General features: G+C 41.2%; 1 protein-coding gene across 2 annotated transcripts in view; it reads left to right on the plus strand.

Moving 5' to 3' along the window:
* The first annotated feature begins 555 nt into the window (after positions 1-555).
* Positions 556-22184, plus strand: part of xpr1a (xenotropic and polytropic retrovirus receptor 1a) — a 60574-nt gene continuing 38945 nt past the window's right edge. For both annotated transcript variants that reach the window (XM_070909316.1, XM_070909317.1), the window contains exons 1-2: positions 556-624; positions 7099-7150. In XM_070909316.1, the coding sequence (XP_070765417.1) occupies positions 556-624; positions 7099-7150 (121 nt within the window). The remainder of the gene's footprint in view (positions 625-7098; positions 7151-22184) is intronic.

Consider the following 22184-nt stretch of genomic DNA (forward strand, 5'->3'; position numbering starts at 1 on the left):
CCTCTTTCATTGCAGACACACACCGACAAGCTTCTCAGGCGGCGGCACCGGAGACATAAACCTACTGAGACGGGAGTCTGCGGTCTGAATTATCTGTGAAGACGGTGAGGGGTTCCCTGATCGCACTGCAAACTAGTTTTCACAGGAGGTCCCAGCAACGACCGGTGCCTCTGCGCGCTCTGCTGACGCAACCACGTCGCTGTGGCTCAATGCGATGGCGGACCGCAATGTCCCCAGACCTGCCCAGGGAGGGACGCAGCAAAGTCACTGAGCCACTCACACCGGCTCCGTTAAACTGCCGTCCGACCACCTGTTAAAGAGAGGCCGCTGCCATTGCCGTCCCTCCCGTGAAATAGTATGTGGGAAGGGATCTGCTCGGAGCGCACTGACCGGGACGAGCCAGAAGTGGAGTGAAGAGGAGCGGAGTGCGCCGGGCTGACGCGCCGCGTGTTGAGCCAGCAAGTTGACTGAAATAACCAAAGTCGCGTCGACGGGGAAAGGGGACATCCGCTCTCGGATTTAACGGAGGTTTGAGGGGACAGTTGTTCCGGCAAAATGAAATTCGCGGAGCATCTTTCGTCGCACATCACTCCAGAGTGGAGGAAACAGTATCTCCAGTATGAGGTAAAGTGGAATTTATCTTGTATTTGAAATAAACGTCATGTGAATAAGGGCATGGCCGAAACTACTACAAATACATCCTTTTTCAGAAGAAAGTGGAAGATAAGGGTCAATATTAACTATGACACATTTTTTAAAGCTTTTCTTAAATATTTTTTTCAGTTTCAGTATAGCCTTCTCCTGAGAGCAATAAACGACGGGAAAGATAAGGGATGCCCTATTGTTTATGGAGGGGAAATTGACCGCGGGTGTTAAGAGCCATAGAGACCATTCAGTGTTTATTATTGCTGTTTGCTGAGTTAACATCACCTAGAAATTAACAGTTTATTGAACAATTGAATGCCTTTCATACTGAAACAAGTAACTAAATAAATCTGTTTTTTTATTTTAAAAATTCACAGTATAAATATTTCGGAATATTCTATAAATAATTGATTTCTTTAGCTATTTTGTATGTGTATTTTTAGCATTTCTTTTGCAAAACAAATATGGACACCGTGGATTTCAATTACATCATTTTCTTGGTCGATGTCTTGATTTAATTTTTTTAGTTAGTTCATCATACAATTGAGGGGGTGTATATATAAAAAGCAACAAAAATAGTGTTCATTGTCAATGACTTTGATAATTCCATCTAAGAAATTATCCATTCATTTTCATTATTTTCAACAATCTTACTGGACACAAGGGAAATCTACCAGGCATCAATTATGCCTTGTTGTAAAATTGCAAATATTGTTCTCTTATTATTCCTTGTTTTTGACCAGCCATTTGAAAAAAGATGTATTCATAGTATTTTTAGTATATCATGATGTAGTTGTCATTGATATGTTGCACAATTAAACAGGAATGGTTGTCTCTAGGAATCAACCTGCAAGACTTCACCTAACAGGATATTCTGTCTGGTCTCTGATGTCTGTGTATTTAGGAGATCTTTGTGTGCACACATGGTCTTTGTTGGGTGGTGTACAGTACTTGAGGAGTGTTTTATTTTCACACCACACTTCTTTGCTTTGCTGGCTCTACATTAAGAGCTTTAGAGCAGACATGCAGTGACAGGACAGGCTGCTCCGTTCCATTTAGCTCTATGAATTATAGACAAAGACCCTGTTCTCTTCAACCTCAGCAGCCTGCATCCCAGACTCAACAGAAGCTCACTGCACTGGTTTTATTTTGGAAACATAACCTGAATATTTTCATTAAGTTGAACAATTGCTGCAGCAGACATTTGGATCAGTCAAGTCTGACATGAATGATATGCTGTCATCATCATGTAATGAAAACATCTTCACAATTACAGTGGGAAAAAAATTAAAGAGATATCATATAGGTTGTGGACACAAAAAAAAGAGACAACTCTACTGTAGAATTTTATTTGAATTGTTAACATACATGCACAGCGCCAATGTGGGGTCTTTGTATGCACAGACTGACGCACAGTGAGCCCAGGGACAGATGCTTGGCCATACCAGCCATTTTACACCTCCAGTCTTCAGCTCCGCACTCACTGACCTGAGATGGATGATGATAGATTTTCTCTGTCATCTATGTTTAGTGTTATTCATTTATATTGGATATAATAATCTTGAATTGACATTAAAGTTTTAATATTATAGTATTTTAGCCATATATTTACACCAGTATCTATCTATAGAGGCAATTCAAGTAAAAAAAACTGCTCTTGAGAACAGATGACTGCATGTTATGTTACAGGAATTATGCCCAATCTTTTCAGATGTATCAAAGTATACTTTATTACTTTACTACTGGAATAACTGACGTCTGTTAGCATGAAAGATTGATTGACTTTATCAGTCTATATATAATATTTCTTAAATTGAAAGCAAAACAATAAATCTGGGGTGAACAGTAATCGGCCATTGATACGTGATTCATATGAAGCCGAGGCCTTTTTTTTCCTTTTTAAACCATCCCAAAAACACAGCCTAACAAGCATTGTTGTCACATGTGTAGCTATTGTTGAATTATGTAGAACAACAGGGCCGGTGTCCTATCCATACAGTTTGTATCCTTCCTCAAATCTGAATTATGTATAGGGTTTGCAGCAAGGATGGCTTTGTGTGTATTTGTGTTATTGCGGCTGCCTTCAGTCTTTGTCTGACCTCTATAAACACCATTACCTCCTGAGTGGGTGGGACAGGGAGAGATCAGGGAGAGAGATCACACCTAAAGATGATGGACATCTTATTCAAGGCTTTTATGCCCTCTGAAACAAGTCAAGAGACAAAGACAAACATAAAGTTCTCTGCAACGAGCAAAGTCAGTTGACTTTAGTGAAGTGGGTCACTGGCATAAAACGCAAAATGCAAAGCCTTGATATGCTGCTGTGGCGCAACAGAAGCAGCGTCAGTCCATGGACTGAAGGGAACATTACAGATACCTTGAGAAATGCTTTGAAACATTCAGTCATTGCACACAGTGGTAGCCATCACAAACAGCCCCTCATGTATTCTGCATTATTTGTTGCAGTGGCCACTGCAGCAAACCCAACTGCTGTATTGTAACACAGCTGTCTGTCTATTAAATGACACACTGACACATTACTCCAGCAACATGGGTTGTTTTTACTCGTCGTACATATGGCACTTTCACACTGGCTGTAGATGTGGCGTATGCAATATTACTGCTGCCCTCATCCAAATTGCCTGTGGTTTGAAGTGATATTCTTGCCTTTGTGTGCTAGTTGGATTAATTAACCTGCTGCCCAGTTTTCGCTCTCCTCCTTTTTTTAGAGCACGCTATTGTGTGGAAAACCACGCGCTGTCTATTTAGATTGGTCAGCCAGTTTCTATGCAGATGAGAAGGATGCGGCAAAGTGGCTGTTCCAACAAATACCGGCTTTAGTAGAGCACTTCATTTGAACATGGAGGAATCGACAAGGCCATTGAGTGATAGAGTAATTAGGTGTGTGCTTTATCCTGTGGGATTGTAGTTATAAACCTATATGCTAAACAGCTGTTTGGTATGGAGGTGTGCATGTCCGGCCGACTCCAGAGGCTTCTGCCAAAGGGCAGGGGATGTAGGTTGATAGAAAGGGAGAGGATTTGCCTTTAAATGTAATAGTTATTAAGTGCAATATTATTAAAGAAGCTGTTTTTGTGGACTGATGACAAATTATTTCTCTACATGCCCTAGGGTTTTTCATGCAAAAGCAAACTTTCTTGTATTACAGCGTGTAAGATGTGTACAGACAATAATGAGGCGTGGCAACTGTTGAATTCAGATGTATATTGAATAACTAATGTGTATTGAACATTAGACGTATATAGAAAGAGTGAGAGATAGAGATGCAGGTGTGTGTGTGTGTGTGTGTGTGTGTGTGTGTGTGTGTGTGTGTGTGTGTGTGTGTGTGTGTGTGTGGGCGAGTGAACAAGGCCACTTATGCATTTACCTCTGCAGTCTAATCACTTGTGTAAGCTTAGATGATGAGGAGGAGGAAGAGAGTGCATGTGTAGACTCGCATTTACAATTCAAACTAGCAAAGTGATTTTATGTTGACGAAAAGCAGGTGCCTATGTGATTTCAGTTAGTGATTGTTTGTTCAAAGCTGAAGCCTTGTCTTTCTCTAAGTAATCTGAGTGATGTAGTTTAAATGTCTAAACATATAAGCACAGTGAGCTTTGTATTGTGACAGACCTAATGGAAATGGTATATAAAATATACAACATTGCCCACATCATCTATATTTTGTGCACTGAAGGTGTGATTTATCAGCATGTTCAACAATATGAACACTATGTATACAACAGGCATGGCATGGCAACTGCTGAGAACCCCCCTTTTTATACCTCCCTCCTTCCTTCCATCCTCACCTCATCGTTCCTCCCCCACTGGGAGGACATCTGGTCCCAGACCAGACCTGCCCTCTGCTCCCCTCCTCCCCTCCCTCCATCCTTTCTACTCCTCTTTCTACATGCAGGGATCCACTCATAGGCAGTGCTAGGGATTCAAGTGATCCAATATTGGTTTTCTGCTTGAGCCAGAGATCTCTTCAGACCAATAATGCACACTGCATGAGCTTCTCAAGCACAGGGATAACAATCTCAAGCATCTTAGAGGAAGGACTTCACCATCTAGCACACAAATGTTTTGCTTAGTGTCCACTCAACATGTCACAGCTGTTAAAAGATTGAACTGCATTGACAGCATTCAATTGACTGGACACTCTGTAGTGTAAGACTCAGTCGGACATAGTGACTTCACTCTGGTGCTTGTGTTACACACATGTTTGGTTGAGTAAGTATGCATCATCATCACGTTAATGCATGGTCATTCGAACTGATGGCCCCATTAGGCCTGGCTTAGTTATTGTCTACAGGTTTCACTACTGATTACTGCCAAGCCTGCAGGTTTATCCCAGATCCCTAAAGAGTCACCCTGCCCCCCTTTCCCATCACTGCCATCACCATGGCAATGCCTCCCTGTCTGAATCTGAATGTCTATTTCCCACCTATTAGTCAGAGGGGCGCTTTTTGCTCACCAGAGATTAGCCAGTACTGGGCCCTGCTCCAATGGTGTGTGTGCGCACAGTTGGTCTCCTGTGATCTTTATCAGACAAGGTAGAAGCAATGCAACATACAAATGAAATGTTTACCTCTTGGATTAGACTCCAGTGTCAGAGTCTCATTGTGCATGTAACTCACAGAGGAACTTAAGTATCAACAATCCAGGCTGCTGCTGCTGCTAATGCACAGCAGTTTCTGAGTGGTTTCCACCCACACAGGATTACTCACACTCATGTTACAAGAACAGCAGGTTATAGGAACCTGGACAGAGAGAGCAGTTTGATATGATCAGTGGATAAGATAGGAAAACATACAGATTGTCAGATTTGGATGACAGATTTTATTTACTGACCGTATGAGAACTGAATGCTGAATGAAAATGAATGAAGTTTGGCACATGGTGCAGATTTTAGTGTTGTGCACTCTGAGCCATGTAAATGTAAGCATTGACTTAATGATGCAGTACTTTATAAAACTTAAAACTTTCATAGACAGACATTTTTGTTCTGTCTTTCTGGGGTAGTTTAGTTATGAAGACATCTTTATTGAGAAACAGGATTCAGTTCCAGTCTTTTCTCTGATTACCACTGATATGTTCAGATGAGCCAGTGTGCAATTATCTGTCAGTTTCCATTATCTTAAAGATCCATCTTATTGCAGAGAAACAACCTCATTTAACCACTGCAGCTATCTCTCCCTCTCTGCTTTGTATCTGTCAGTTGGTCTGTCTGTCTCTCTCTCCCCAATCTGCTCTTTTAATTAGACGGATGTACTTTTTGATAAAATATTATTGTCTATAAAACTCTACACCCGTCAAAGAGCAATTTAATTTAATCTGTAATTTAGAGATATCATTGTTCAGTTTAAAATTCTGGACAAAAATCATTGCTCTCCATTTGTCATCTTAATTATTTTAGAAGTTGTTTGTGACCAGTTTGTGTCATCCATCGTTGTGTATAATCTTCTGCTTGGGTGAATGAGAGTGCTGCTGTGTTGTTGTTTTGATTTATTTAAACTAAAATAGTGACATAAGTAAGGAAAGGAGGTATGCTTGAATCCACGAGAATCCATAGACAATAAAGAACGCAACAAATATTACAACTTGGTAAAACACAGGAGCACTAAAGAGTGAAGAATATGCAGCACAAACTATATTCCATATTCTATGTGGAGTAAGGATCTATAATTTATTCCATATGAAATGTAAAGTAAAGTCTTTACTTGTTACTCTAAAATACTCCAGGTTCTTGTGAAGTTGCAGTACTTTACTGGGACTATTGTAATGTCTTGTGGGGTCAGGCCACCTCCTTTCCTTACTTCTTTCACTCTCATTCACCCTAGCAATTCAATTCAATTTTACTTCTATAACCCCAAATCACAATAAAAGTTATCTCATGGCAAGTGGACATTCTTTGTTGTTTATGGCAATCACTCAACCAAAATATGGGGCTGTTGGGTCTATACATTTTCGGTTCTTTGAGCTGTTGCAAGCTCTGTGTAATTAGTATAGCTTGGAATAAAGATCATTAAAAAGCCACTTTGTGTGTTGTTCATTATGCTAACAGCTATGCTGTAATCTTCCCATATGAAGAGTTTAGTTAATGGCTCTCAAATGGCTTTAGATTGTTTAAATGCTACTGTAAGAGCAGATGGTGCGAACAACAGTGTAATGCCTCATGGTCTACTGTAATCTCTTCTTACTTACACTTGTGTTTATCCTTTAAATACACTTTCTTCATTTGATCTGATGTGGAACTGACTCAGGTGATTTATCTTTTAAATTACCCCACAGTTACTCCATACATACACAAGGACATACACTGTCCTTTATATTCATGGATTCTATGGACTCTACCAACATATGCCTTAACATCCTGGAAAACATCATCTTTCGTGTTGCTTGGGTCAGTGTTTACAGACAGTGATTTCTTTTTTCTCATTTCCTCACCAGGCGTTCAAGGACATGCTGTATGCTGCCCAGGACCAAGCCCCGTCCATAGAAGGTAAGGAGACTCCCTGTTTGGATAAACAAACCCAGACATACATACAGACAGATAGACGCACACACACATCCCCATAGACACATACTTCTGTACCCAGTGCCCCCTGCTCTGGGCCTGTTTGGGCATCCCCAGAATAACAGCCCTTCATCTGCTAAATATAGGTAGAAATCATTGCTACCATGCTGCCACTCACTCCGTAGGCTTGGTCTGAGTCAACCAGACCAAGGCCAATTACCAAATCATCACCTTCTACCTTACTGTCATTGCTTTTTAACCTGCATGAAATAATGGGCGGCTCATATGAGGAAAAACATGCCATGAAGTAAAGTTGGTTTTTAATGTTGTACGCTTGCTGCGGTTGAAAAGATGTTTCTGAACTGTCTTGATGAAGTAAACTCTTAAAACAACAGTGTACCAGTAGTTAACATGGCAGAGTGTCGCTACTCCACACAGCAAAGATAAGGAAGGCCACTGGCTATAATTAATCTTTGGCATTAGACTGCAAGTGATGTGTGATGAGGCAAAGAATGTGACCCATTTGTTTTTATTTTAGATATCCGTTTGTGGAGGTAAACAACTTTCTTTAGCTGCAGGCTTAAAGACTTACTTTATGATGTGGTGACGTGCAGCTCTGCCTATGTGACCGTGGAAGTGTGTCTGGAGAGGCTGCGATGGAGTAAGAAAAAAAATGGGCTTGTCCTGAAAGATGGCTGCACAAAACAGACTCTACCATGTTTGCAAGTCTGTGTTATGATGGGGTAAGCATGTGTGCTCATGCCCAAATGTGTGTGTGTGTGTGTGTCTGTATACTGACAGATGTTTCGGTGCTGTGCAACGTGCCCCTCACAGAGCTGCGACTCCCAGAGCTCAGTTCTAGTTGAGCGGACTTGATGTTGATGGGAGTATGATGCAATTCTATCTATGAGCAACCAGGACGTGACACACAGTCACTGAGTGTGTGGATGACAGAGCTCTGTCTCTGTGTGTGTGAGTCAGCTTCAGGTACAAAGATCAGTTTCAGGCATTTGTTGACTTTATTTTTGACTGCAGTAGGCATGAAAGGAGACCCTCAGGATTTATTATGTAAAATATTCCATGAAATGTGATTTAAGTGTTTATATGATTGCTCATGGGCTTTGTGTGTCTATTGCTCGTTCCTAAATAGTACATTTAATATACTATAGAAGACATGTCTTGTTCGGTGATAACATATGAGCTGTGTCACTCCTTTGAGCGCTGTCTCCACAGGCTGCTCAACGTGGATGATAAATCATTTCCTGTCTCAGGTCTGAGCTGTACCCATGGGTCACTGCTCTGCCTCTGTCAGTCTGTCGCAAGATAGGTGAGGGTGCCTTATGAATAGAGACAGGATCAATCAATCAGTAGAAAATCACACTGTGTCATTCATCTGATGTTGTTGTGACGTTTCAACATTACGCACTCAGTCAAATTGATTTGTGTGCGTTTCACTGTTTTGTTTTGTTTTTTAACACAGAACAGAATGCTACCAAAACACTGAAGCAGGAAAGTGCAAAGAAAAGAGTATCAGCAATGGCTTTTATTGTGTAGGAGAGAAAGAATCTTCACCAAACCCAACAGGGACAGACAGTTGTCAGTGTCTTTATGGGAAAGAGAGAGAGGCTGTAATGAAAACAGCAGTAGAAGCAGACAAATGCCGTTACTGAGCCCTGTGTAGTTCTGTCTCTCCTGTGACTGAGATTTTGTTGACTTTTCATAAGAGAAACAAGATTAGCAGGTGTTATAAAATCCAAGTTTACTGCAGCACTTTCTCTTCACATCCACCAGACCCAATCTGTCAAATCTGATTGAATTTAAACCAGGGCAGAATGATATTGGAAAAACAATTCACCCATTCACACACACAAACAACCCATTTTGTTTCATGTTACATTGTGATATCGATGGTGAACTAATATATTTTAAACCCAATTTTAAACCTTGATCATTTTATTAAGTCTGTTACTTGAGTGGAATAATAATTATTAACATTTGATTCAAGAATGCACCCACCTTTCTCTCTCTCTCTCTCTCTCTCTCTCTCTCTCTCTCTCTCTCCCTCTCTGTCTTGCTCTCTCTCCCTCAGTCTCCTGCCTCATTCATTACAAAAAGCAGCATTTTTGGTATTCAGAGGATGTTTCCCTTGCCTGAGGGAGACCGTTTACTGGGTTATAACTACTTGCTCACCCACTCTGCTCTCTCACTGGACACACTGCTGCACCTGATAGAGCTGTGTAGTAGATAGACACAGCACTGAACAGGCAGCACTTCAAAGCCTCTGTCAGGGCCTCTGCACATGTATCATTGTCAGATTGTGAGACTGTCACCATACATGGCCAACAACATTAAAAAAATGTGTAATGTCCATGGTTTGATCTTTCCATAAGTGCATAATGTCTCTCATGCTGTGTTTAATGTGTTGCAGTGCCAGCGTGGCTTTTGTTTAAACTGACATTACCCATCATCAGCACCTCAGAGAGCCTCTGTGGGAACATACCACAGTAAATGCACTACTTTCACTACCATTTTCAAATTAATCATTCATTTTCAACAAGATGGATGTACAGTAATTAAGAGAGCTTGTTGCAAACCGACAAAACACATGCACATTATGGTGGCTCTGCTGCTGCACATGACCCTTCACCCCTCGTTAAGATCCTTTGTTCTCATTCCCTCCATCTCTTCATTGGTCCTTTGCGTAATTGTAATTAAAACACGCCTGTCCCTGCACTGCGGAGAGCCAGTGGAAGACAGCTGGTTGTTCCAACCATTAGAATGAGATATGCCACAATCTAATTCAATTAGTCTGCTGATTATTACAGAGATCTGAGAACAATAGCCCCGGATAATAAACACACAGCTTTAACAGGAATCTATGTGTGTGCATCATACTATTTCAATGTTGACATGCTGTACATGCCACACATGCCTATATTTAATGAAGCATTTTTCTAATCCTGCAGGGATAGGAGGTTTAACACAGCAAGTCATTCATTTGCTGCCTCATCCATTCATCCCTCCATCCATTCATTCATTCATTCATTGTGTACTTCACTGTGTTTCTCTGTACATGGCCAGTCTATTACTGTGATGGTATCTGTGCTGGGCTGGAGTAAGGGGGAGACTGCAGTGATGGCACTGTTGGATTCACACTGGGAGTAAGGGTGGGGCTATACCATGAACACACACACACACACACACACACACACACACACATTGTCTGAGGAGGGGAATGAGGTGTTATTGACTTACAGCTCAGGAGACCAGAGAATGGATTTTCCTCTGAATCACAAGGTCTGGATGTCAGAGATGAATGAATCAGACCCCCCCCAAAAAACTATAATGAATGGATGATTTCTCATGTTACCTTACGTTTCAATTTTATATAGTCAAGCTCCTTCTTCAGTAAATGTCCACCTTATTTTCACTACTGCCTTGTGGCTTGGCTGTCAGTTTCCTTATCCCTTTAGGGCTTTTCATGTTTTATGCAGTCAGATCAATAATGGTATTTGCAGTGGCGTGAAAATACGATGCTTGCAGTACTTCTTTGTGTGGCGATGAATTGCTCCACCATTTACATCAAAAAGAAATGTGATATAATTTCCCAAAACGTTTATGTAGCTTCCCATATTTTTATCAAACCTCATCTGAAATGTGTTTTATTGTTTTGAACTAAGGCATCCACTTTTATTTAAGGAGTCTCAACCTATCCCTTTTAAAGAGAGAGAGATGAGGATGTGAGTGAACACCCCAACTTTTAACTTTGTGAGATGTCTAAACATATGTTAGTTGATACAGGGATCTCAGAAGTCACTAGCCATCATCACAACCATGTCTCATTCAACCCACAACTCAGACAATCCCATTATACAGCACACTGAAATGAAATTATGTTGCAGGTTAGCTGTATTTTGTTGGGCATGAATCTGCTTTGATAGTGTTGTTTAGGTATCAGTGCACTGTGTTTGAATTCACATAGATTTTCATATCTGTATGCATGCAGGTTTGTATCTGTGCTATGGAGCTAGTGGACATTCAGACGTCATATTTATACAGATAGTTGATGTGCTTAAACACATTCTGGTGTGTCTGGCTTAGGGCCTAGCCAGTCCCAGGCCAGGCTGTGTTTGTGTTTAAGTGGTCTAGGGTTGCTGGGCTGCTATCAGAGTGGAAAGAGAGAACAGTGCCTGCCATTGCTTCAAAGAGCAATATAAAACCACCACGCAAACTTTACCTCCCCATAGAGCCAGATGAATGTATGGACAGATGACATTAATGAGAGACATTAACATTAATTGAAACATTAATTGAAACATAGTCAGAACAAGGCAACTACAAAGCCAGATGTTCATTTTTCCATCTCAGGCACGTGCACTGTCACAGCTGCCTGGTCTCTGCTATGCGGCCTGTGAAGCTTTTGTTCCCGCGCTTCGTCCGGACAATATTGTCTCCCTCTCATTTAGCTCTTCATGGCTTTGATTATGAGAGAATAAACAGAACAATAAACCTGTCCACTGTTGCACCTTTTTTCAGCTCTGCCAGCACCCCTCTTACCACTTCCTAATGAATATTTTTGTGTCTGTGTGTGAGCCATCGTTCCTAATCTGTTTAATGAAAGCGGCAACATGAATCACAAACACAAATCACCTCAACTACACCTTTCAACCAGCACTTATTCTGCTATTTTAGATTGTTGTCCTTGCCGCTTGCTTGCCCGCCATTTTGTCTGCTGTTGTTGACGAACATGATGAGAGGTTAGTTGAAGGCTGCTAGCCTGTGCAATACAGTGCTGATTATTATTCTGTTGGTGTATATGATGGAACAGCAGCTGTTATTACTGTTGTTGGTTCCCCTCAGTGTCTGTTCTCGCCTCCCTGTGTGGAATAGCATTCTGATTTCTGTAATTTTCAGGCTGTCTTCCAAAAATAATGCAAATATTGATGCATGTTTTTTCCCCTTTTTTTAAATTCTAAATTATGCTGTTTACATTGCCTTTGGTCCAAGCAACTGGATCCGTTTGTTGCCATCAAGTGAATCCTTTCTTTGTGATTTATTTGTATTATTGCTCATCAAGTATGCAATTGATAAACAAAAATGCATATATTGTGTCCGCACAAGAATACTGTATTAATTATGAAAAACCTGGGATGCATCTGTACAGTAGATGAATAAATGAATACATGTATTCAGTGAGTCTCCCCAGCCATAGCAGCTCAAGGATACATGCGTAACAGGCAGCCAGGCTGAGAAACGTGTGTGGTTAGAAAGACAGTCAGATGCTGGCAGGGGGTCAGGCAGGCACTCAGAAGGTGAGAGAAGCAATGGATGGAAGGGAGACAGATGGACAGGCAGACAGACAGGTAGACAGGCAGGAGGGTTCAGCAGGACAGTAGTGTGGCAGCCAGGGTCTCCCACCAGCCTGCATTATTGATGGGCTCTTTGACAAGCTGCTGCTCTTGCTCGCTTCCAAGTGCTAATTGTTGGATTTTTGTGGGGGTTGGTTTTTTTTTATTTTGTCCTTAATCTTGGTGCCACCTATAAGGTAGATATAGAGAAAATCCAAGTCAAAACTAAATCAAATGGAGGAACACTGAAACACGACAACTATAAGTGAGTATAGGAAGAATCTAAAGGCCCAAACTGAGTGAGATATTTTAGAGCTCCAAGGCAGACAAATTCCGTTGTTGCTGCTTTTAGACAAAACCTTATTTATTGTTTATAAAAGTTATATGAGGCTGTTTTGCTGTGCCTGTTTCTTTCTTTTTTTTTTGGAGAAGTGAAGGTGCCTGAAGCTCTTTGTCCAATGGAGATTATTAGTCCACAATAGACTGCCATGGCATCCACATCTTTTCCAAATTATACACCTAATTGCCATTCAAACAATTTGTTGAGTATGGGCAGTTACATCCATAATCAAGCTTACAGAATGGGTTTCTCTTCGCCCAAGCAGGTTTAGCTTCCAGAGTGAATTTAAACCAGCCTCGATCCTACAAGGCAGTAAATGAGGGAGGTGGCAGTGGATTGTGAGATTGGTCCTTTGATGAGGCTTCTAAGGGTATTAGAGGGGAGGGAAGCAGGGGGGTCAGGGTCAATACAAACCTCGGATCACTATCCCAAGGTCAGGGACTAATCAAACTGAGGTAATGACCGATGAAAAAGGTGATGAAGAAAGATGGCCAGCACTCTTCGCTTTTATGTTTGATGTGATGATTATGAAAGAATAAAGAAGAGGAAAGAGGTTGGAAAGCAATGATAAATAGAATGAATGGGATTATCAATGACCAGTCTGGAACAGACAGAGATAGAAACAGAGAGAGAGAGATCCTTCAGGCAGCAGACAGACAAACAGACTGAGTGGGAGGTCCCTGGGCTCATCTCCAATGCATGTTGCCCTGCATTAGCACTACAGCCAACCCGCAAGAGAAAGACGGAGGGAGAAAGAGAACCTTGATAGATAAAAGTCTTCTATCCATCCATCCATCCATCCATTATTCATCTGTGAATTAGATCTCGCCTGAATGAAGAAGAGGAAAGAGGAGGAGAGGGGGAGAGGGGGAGAGGGGGAAATGGCGAGAGAGGGAAAGGTATGGGGTGGTTTAGAGGAGGGGGGATCTGGATAGCAACTGTTGTGGTGTTAGGAAAGGGTGAGGAGTTCAGATGAGGATGTGGCTCCAGCAGGGATGGTATTTTTAGATTTTGGGTATTTTACAGGAGTCTGGAAGGATAAGATTTCCACTGGTGCAAATAGTAGTGTCGGCAAAACAGGGTAAAGGGATTTGAGGTGTAGAGAAAAGAGGGCAAAGAAAGACCAGCGGTGGTTGGGGCTGGGGTGCAAGTATAGGGGAAATGATGGTGATGTGTTTGTGTGTGGTGGATCAAGTAGAAGGTTCAAGGAGAGGATAGTGGTGCTCAGAGGAGTCAAGGTCATCCTGGAGCCCTCTCAGCTCTTAAATGTAGTTATGAGGGCTTCTAAGGGTTATGAATCCTGTAGTCAACAACATATTACTGTGCCTATTTACATATGTGTGCACATCTGTTCCGGCCTTGGCAATGATCTTCTGATCTCCATGCCTTATGAACATGCTGCCACTCGAATGAGGATGACAGGAACAGGCTGTGATCTCTTCAAATATGGTCTGAAGCTTAACACTTAAGATAAACACAGAATAGTTTTCTCAGATGTTTTCTCCAAGCCTTTACTCCAATGAGAATACAATCTTGTAAAGGTTAAATAGAAAGCATAGATCATATGATCTGGCTGTTTGCCAGGTGCACAACTGGAGATCATATACATAGAGCACCCGCAGTGAGCTCAACAATCTCAAGCATGGGAGGCATGTGAATGTAATGAGATCTGTCTCTGTTGATTAGAAATCAGCTGTCGAGGTCTCAGGGGTTTGGTGTATTTGTATAGCATTAGCAGGGCTTCCATACCATAATCTAACCTCTGTTAGGAGGCAAGTTATTGTTTTTAATCGCAGATGAGAAGCCTAATCAACAGCTTTGGCTGTCTGCCAGCAGATCAGCCAGGCTCTATTTAGTGTAACCAATCAGTCATAGCTGACCGCGTGGCATTTATCTAGCAAGGATTCACTCGAGGCTGTTTTGATGGATTGATCTGAATAGTTCTTCATCGACTATATAGCTCGGCTGAAATTGAAAATGGACTTAGCAGTGAATTGCAATTAGCAGATTTGAATGTTATGTGCACTCATATGTCATCTGTCCTGTATTCAAAGATTGAAGATCAGCAGTCTAAGTAACAGAAAATAACAATGCAAAGCAGGGAGGTGATGATGGATGGACAGAGAGAAGAATAGAGACATGTGACCTTGTCTCTGCTGTGTGTGTTTTGATGTTTTTATCTTCTCACACTGCAGCTCTCTGCTGCACTTGCATACAACTGACTGTAGACACCCACCCACGCACACACACACACACACACACACACACACACACACACACACACACACACACACGGATGCATGCAGAGACTCTCACAAACAGGCACACACAGGCACATAAGGAGCTGTGTACGAGGGGGGGTGTGGGTGTGATTGTGAGCTATAGGTGATGACAGCAGGGCCATATGCTTATTTATTTCTGGGAGTTTTGTTGGCACTGCAATTAGAGTACAACCAATGAAATCATTACAGTGTCCATACTCTGCTGTGAACCCTCAATACTTCGGTTGAGGAAATATGAAAACCTTCATTGGTCTACAAAAGCTCGACGGGATTACACACACATTGTGGTCACTGTGTCACTTTCTGTTCTTAGCTTTTTAGCTCTGTTATCTAAATTAATTCTCTGCACAAGGATTGGGAAGTGTTTGTGTTTGTTATGGATGTATGTGCAGTTTTTGATGGACATTTGTATTGTCGAGTGGTACATGGTGGTTGTATGTGGGTGGGTTTGTACTGTATGTGTAAGTGGGTGAGTTGGGGCGTCGTAGAAGACACAGTGTCCTTCACTGTAGCAGTGTGCTGCATCGTCTCTCTGGAGAAACGGCCAGAACCTGGCTCAGATTGGCTCAGAGGCACGAAAACGCTGTGAAAATGTACCAATCACATGAAGCTCATATGAGACTATCTCTTCATCTCTGTATCGCTGTATTGACTCTTAGCTGATTGTCAACACAATCACAGGCCTCAGCACTACACCTGGCAGCAGAGGGATCTATTTCAGAGCTGATATTTGATAGAAACACTTCTCTAGCAGCGAAGAGTTTGACTTTAAATTGAGTCTGGTCCCATGTGGATCAGTGCCAATGTGCATGATGTGCTAGCATGTGTGTGAATAGAGGATGGGTTACAGAGGTGGCATATATTTGTGTTTGCTGTGGTCTCCCTATATTTTATCCTCTACCGTTCTGGGCAAAATGAGAGAGACACACTGAGAGAAAAACAAAGATGTGGACGGGCAGACAGAGTGGCATTGAGGGCTGAGAATGAGAGAGAAAAAAGAGAGGTGACATTGGTGGTAATTGGAGGAAAGGAAGCTAAAGCCTCAGGGAGCCACCTTTTCCAAACGTTACTATCACTCACATAAAATGTGTGTGAAAAGAAAAAGAACTGGAGGCAGAAAAGACATGAGAGCCTGGCTGAAGGTCTTTCATTTGCTTATTCAATAAATTTGGATTCAAAGCACATTTTAACTGTAGCAATAACTAGTCGTAATTTAAGTTTAATACATTTGAGGTCAGGGGGTTGTTCTTTAGGGGGCAGAAGAAAATTGGTCCAGATATAATTTCTCCTCTTATTTACACTATATCACCTTCTTCTAATCCAGAGACAAGAGGAGAGAGAGATATCAATAATTCACAGCTATTGTTCCCTCTCGGACAGCCTGTCTGTTTTTATATTAAATGTTGAATTATTAACAGTGTGTGAGATTGGAAATATGGCGGATCTCCCTGACGTTGCTCATGAGTCTCAAAAAACTGTCCTGTCGCTCACTTGCAGCCACAAGAGCGCCAAACACATGTAGATTGTTAAGTAGAAGTTGAATTAAAGTAGCATGAGAGCATTTTATGGTTGTATGGTATATTAGAAACAAACTGAAAGACAACTCCACTAGACTCTCTCACACACTCACACTCATTCAACGTGTCAAGCTTTCTATCACAGAGTTTAAAGTCACCGTGTCAGGACCCTTAGTGTTTATCATTCTTAGCAATTCCTCTTAACCATCCCTGCTACCATATGCTGGCCTCAGGAAATATGCATATTTCATATCCTCCTCAACATGTGACTAATGTATTCATGATGTACGTTAATAATAAACACTGACTTCAGTACTGGCAGAGTTGACTCACTGTTGTGTCCTGTGTGTACATTACATTTATACTGCATATTTGTGCCTGATGGTATGTTTTCTGACTTCCCGTCATGACTGTCATCTGAAGAATTGTCCTCTTGACTTCTAACCAGCTCTATTATAAAAGAGAGCTACTCCTTAGTGGCTTTTCAGTAGAAACAACAGTTTGTCTCTCTTTTGCATTTCGTCCTCGGGGCAAACTGCACGGCTCCTCCTTGACAAGTGCCATCTGATAATTAGGCCTCGTAATCACCTTATTAGTATGCAGCTCAATTGAGCAGAGAAAAGCTTATTGTTCCCCCAGCATGGGCAGCAGCCATTTGTAAGAGGATTATTTTGAATTTCTTGTTAGGGTTTTTATGACAATGAATCATATGTGTAATGAGTTAAATTGCTGCATTGTTAATCTCAGAAGCAGTTATTTTTAATGTAGCCAGGAAACTGGGTTGCAAAATTATAGTAGTTGTGATAAACCCTCTATTAGGATGTTTTGTAATATTTGTGAAAGCATAAAATCACTGGGGTAAGGGGAGTGGCACCATATTTCAAAGTTGGTTTCACTGTAGGATTGCAACCTTATTTCCTGTACCTCTCTGTGGACACACAAAGCCGAGCTGAACTTTCTCCATCACAGTTACCATGGCACCAAAGAAAGAGACCAGAATCACTTGAGCCATGTTTTTGTTCCTGTGACATTCAGGACCCAAACACAATAACCGCAGAACATGTCGAACTAAGCGCTGGGGTGTTAGGTTGAATTTTAATACTGTCTCGTGAAAGCATGCTGATACCTCTTGAGAACTCAAATGAATAGAGTAAAGTAACTAACATTATTTGTGATACTTTATAACCACAATGGGAATGTGTTTTCCAGTGCTCCTACCTGAGGACCGGTGTATAGTAGGATAACGCCATATAGTATATACAGTGTATATGGTATGTATGTACGTATGTTCATTTTCATTGTGAAAAATTGTATATTATTTATACCTGCATATTGCCTCAACTACCAACCAGCTGAGTCACATTTCTGGTAATGGTCATTGTTTGTTGTTGCTGCTCTAAATACCATAATATTTTCACTTGGTACATGTTATCAGTTCACTAATATGGAAAATCTTTTGTTTTGTTCCATACTTTTTAATCTCAGTGTTCTTTATAGTGATGTGAAACTGAAAGCTGCTTGCTTTTTTTGTCATTTCAGGGATATGTTTTCCTCTTCATTCGCTCACATATTCAGATGTGTCATAAATAACTGTCTAGTAATATACAGTATCACATATCACATGCTTGTGTTATCACACCATTTTCATCTTGGACAACATCCTTCTCTCCATTTAGCACACGTTGTTGCATTAAACCACATGACTTAACTTTTAGTGTTGTTTTCATTTTTGGGGCCTCACGTCCTCTATGGGTTTAAAAAAATCCTCAGACTTTTGTGTTTGACATGTTTTTAAAGCAGCATTGTAGTGTTGTACATTTTCACCAGGTCAAAAAGAAGGCTGTAGTTTTGTGCTGAGAAGTTGATGAATTCAAACTTTGACAATACTGAAAATGCTACAAAATGTTCTGTGAGAATAGAGTGGCACATCAGACTTAAAATGTCTGTGCTTTTCTGCTGAGCTTTTCATTCTTAGTATGAAGTTGTTTTGCTTGGCTATACTTCCTTAGTGACTCGAGGTGTGTATATATATTGTGTGTGTGTGTTTATGTTTGTGTGTACAACCCAGGTTAACAAGGAGCAGGTCAGATCTTCAGGGGTCGATTTGTCTGCTCTGAAAAATACCAGCCAGATACTGTTTGCTGCAGGGCTCAGTCAGTATGGTTCATCCGCTGACACAAACACACACAAGCACACACACACATTCACTACTCTGAAGCCACAGAAATCTCCGGCTCTGATTTGGTGGTCTATTTGTACTGAGGCCAGATGAAGGGGAGGAATGGGAATTCAGAGCCCCAGTGCTCGCTGGTGGTTGACAGACAGTGGCTGCCTCTCCTCTACATGCTGCTCTTTAAACTCAGCTAGTATCCACCCCATGCTGCTGAGAGACACACAGACACAGACCCCCCCCCCCCCCCCCCCCCCCACACACACACACACACAACACAACACAACACAAATGCCACAATGGACGCTCTTCAGTTTGTATGTCACACACACATATTCTACGCAGCATGCTCGAAAACAAGCCACGTGCCCCATATGCTTCCCAAACCCCCCCCCCCCCCCCCAAACAAGCATACGCATGAATGCCTATACTTGTGAGGACCCCCATTGACATAATGTATTTTGCTAGATTCTAACTGTAACACACGTGTCAGCCTAAACTCTTTTTAATTGTTTGATAATTGCATCCAGTTGTTTATGGAAGGATAGGTCAAGGTCAATATTCAGATGATACTTCTAAATCTTAATAGTTTGAAAGTAAGCCAAAATCAAAAACTGCAACTCCCATCAGTAATGATTAAGATTTATATTAAAGCCACCAAAATTTAGCCCCCTGCTTTGCAAGGTTCACGATTGGTACTGAAAGATACTAAATTGCTCATGAATGCTTTGTAATATTCATGTTTGTTTTTGTAGCGCTTTCATGAAGTGCTTTGTAAAAAAAAAAGGGGCTCTTCCTGCTCATGTAAATCATGTTAATGATATGAGTCTCAAGCACCACAAGGTCAGTATGTTTCTAATCTGATTGAGTCAGGAAATTGCTGCTAATCTAATAATATCAAGTATTGGATTCCTTCCTCCCTGCCTGGTTGACAAAGGTAGAAAGAGCAGTATGATGGCTCATTCACAAGTTAGAGTTACAGTATTACAATGAGGAAATGAAAACATTCCAATGGGGAAGTTGAACTGTAAAACTGCATTAAACGTTAACCCGATACTAAATGTGATACTAAATTTTGTGCTCATTGAGAATATTGCCAATGACAAAAGTCGGCTTAGTTTCAGATTATTGACACAATAATGAGAAAACGACTATTCTATTTACAATTTACCAGTACTTTCACTTTTTTAGTTAAACAGCTATAACATGTCAAGCACATTTGTGACACATGTTTTTGTTCATAAGAATGTATGTGGAGTCTGGGATTACATTACTTTGACAAGACACATTTAGAGGTCCAAGAATACTTTTTAGTTACTCTGCAATCTTTCTTTTAATCTTCACGTTCTTTCTTTATCCTATTTTGATTCCACGTTTCATCCTCTCTCTTTTATTATACCTCTGATATCTCCACACTCTTTGAAGCCTCAAATGCCTTCACTTCTTTACTCTTTTATTTGCTTTCTTTTTCCATCTTGTGCTACCTTCTCACGTTTTATTCCCTGTGCCACCCAGATGATCCTCTCTGCTTCTAGGGGTCTCGGGTCTAAGGACAGGGAGTGTTGTATGCTGCCCCCTGAGGCAAATTGTGATTTGTGATATTGGGCTACATAAATAAAAATGACTTGACTTCTATTCCTCCTTCACTTTTTCTTCGTTTATTCTTGTCTTTTTCATCTTTCTTCTACTCCCTCCTTTGCATCCATCCACATAGAATAAACATGTTATAGAAAGTTATTACATTCACAGAGATATACTGAGTGGACCTAATATTGGGCTGTGCTGTTTATAGGATGCATTCAAGATGTTCCTGGCTATAATGTCAGCTCTGCCTGACTGCAGAGTTTCCAGACGCTGTGCAAAATTTGTTGTCCCTTTCTGAGGAAAATGCTTTGTTTCATGTCTGCTAATCTGCTGGCTTCTGAATATCTGCCATGTTACTGAAATATGTGTGTGTTAGGGTTTGTGTGTGTGTGTGTCTGTGTCAGTGTGTTTTTCCCCTCACATTTCAGTTCATTTTGTCCTCAAAGTGAAGCTGTTTAGTGTGACTCTTATCGAGAGGCTGCAGCTGCTGTTGTGAGAATACCACGGCAGCCTGGAGGGACACCTTCACACAGACGCACACACACACACACACACACACACACACACACACACACACACACCTTGGTTTGCCCACACCAAGCTGACTAAGGCATACACCCCTAAACAAGCATGAATAATAGCTAATAATGTGAAATTAAGTTGCACACTGCTAAAAGCATGTTTTCTGAGCATGTGCTCAATACAGTTCTACTAATTATGCCAATTTTTCATAATCATATCCACTATCAATCATCAACAGTGTTGTAATAGTGTTCAATGTTGTTGTTCATACAGGATTTTGACTGTGTGCCACTAATTTCAGAGACATTTAAAATGTCAGGTGTTGCCTCTGAATTTGAGAGCTGTAGTGTACTGTATATAAATAGCATGCAAAATAGCAATATTGCACAAGTCGTTCCATGAGATATGATGATGATGATGATGATGTATCTCAGGTGACATACTCAATCTCATGGGTGATGATGTATTTCAAGATATGGCAACGTCCGTGCTGTCGGTGGGCTACGTTACCTCTCTGACCCCCTCTGTTAATAGCATGGCCACCCTGTAGGTTAATGCATGCTGAATTTCCTCCACCTCTACAGTGTGGCTCGCTGCGTCTGCTATGGTTACAGTAGTGGAGCCTGGGCTCTTATTCTGCTAAGATTAATGGCCCCAGCTTGGACTATTGACACAACACTTATCTTGTTTTTATGACTCCAGCGGCTTCTATCTATAAACCTCAGAGGCCCACGTGTGCACAGCCACACACATAAGGGCTCACACGCAGACACTGGCCTCGCTATGGCTCCTACACGTACAGTTCAGTTACATTTATATATGCCGTTTACGCTTTGTAACGTAATTGATGTTTCCAGCTCAATCGTAATGGCTCTGAGCTCAAGATAACATGAAGAGCTGAGCTGGCCTCTTACTCAGTGCACCCACCACACTATCTGAGGAGCAGACTGCAGAAAGACAGACAATGGTATTTGATGTCTGTATGTGTTGGTCGGATGCTACACTGTATTTCACTACAATTATTTCTTGTGTCCTTTTTGAATACGTCTCTAAATAACTCTCTTTTTTTGAAAATGTTTAGGTTTTTTTTTAGTTGCCCCTTTTTACCTTTAACCATCACATGCTGTAAACTGTCATTACCCTGTAGTTTACAACTGTTATCTTTATGCTTTTTCTCTTCAAACCTGTTTAGTGACTGATTCCTCATCCATCCTCATCCAGCTCCTCCATGAGCTGTGACGTTTCTGTGTGGAGGG

Source organism: Enoplosus armatus, chromosome 7 (assembly GCF_043641665.1).
Source record: "Enoplosus armatus isolate fEnoArm2 chromosome 7, fEnoArm2.hap1, whole genome shotgun sequence".
NCBI classification, from domain to species: domain Eukaryota; kingdom Metazoa; phylum Chordata; class Actinopteri; order Centrarchiformes; family Enoplosidae; genus Enoplosus; species Enoplosus armatus.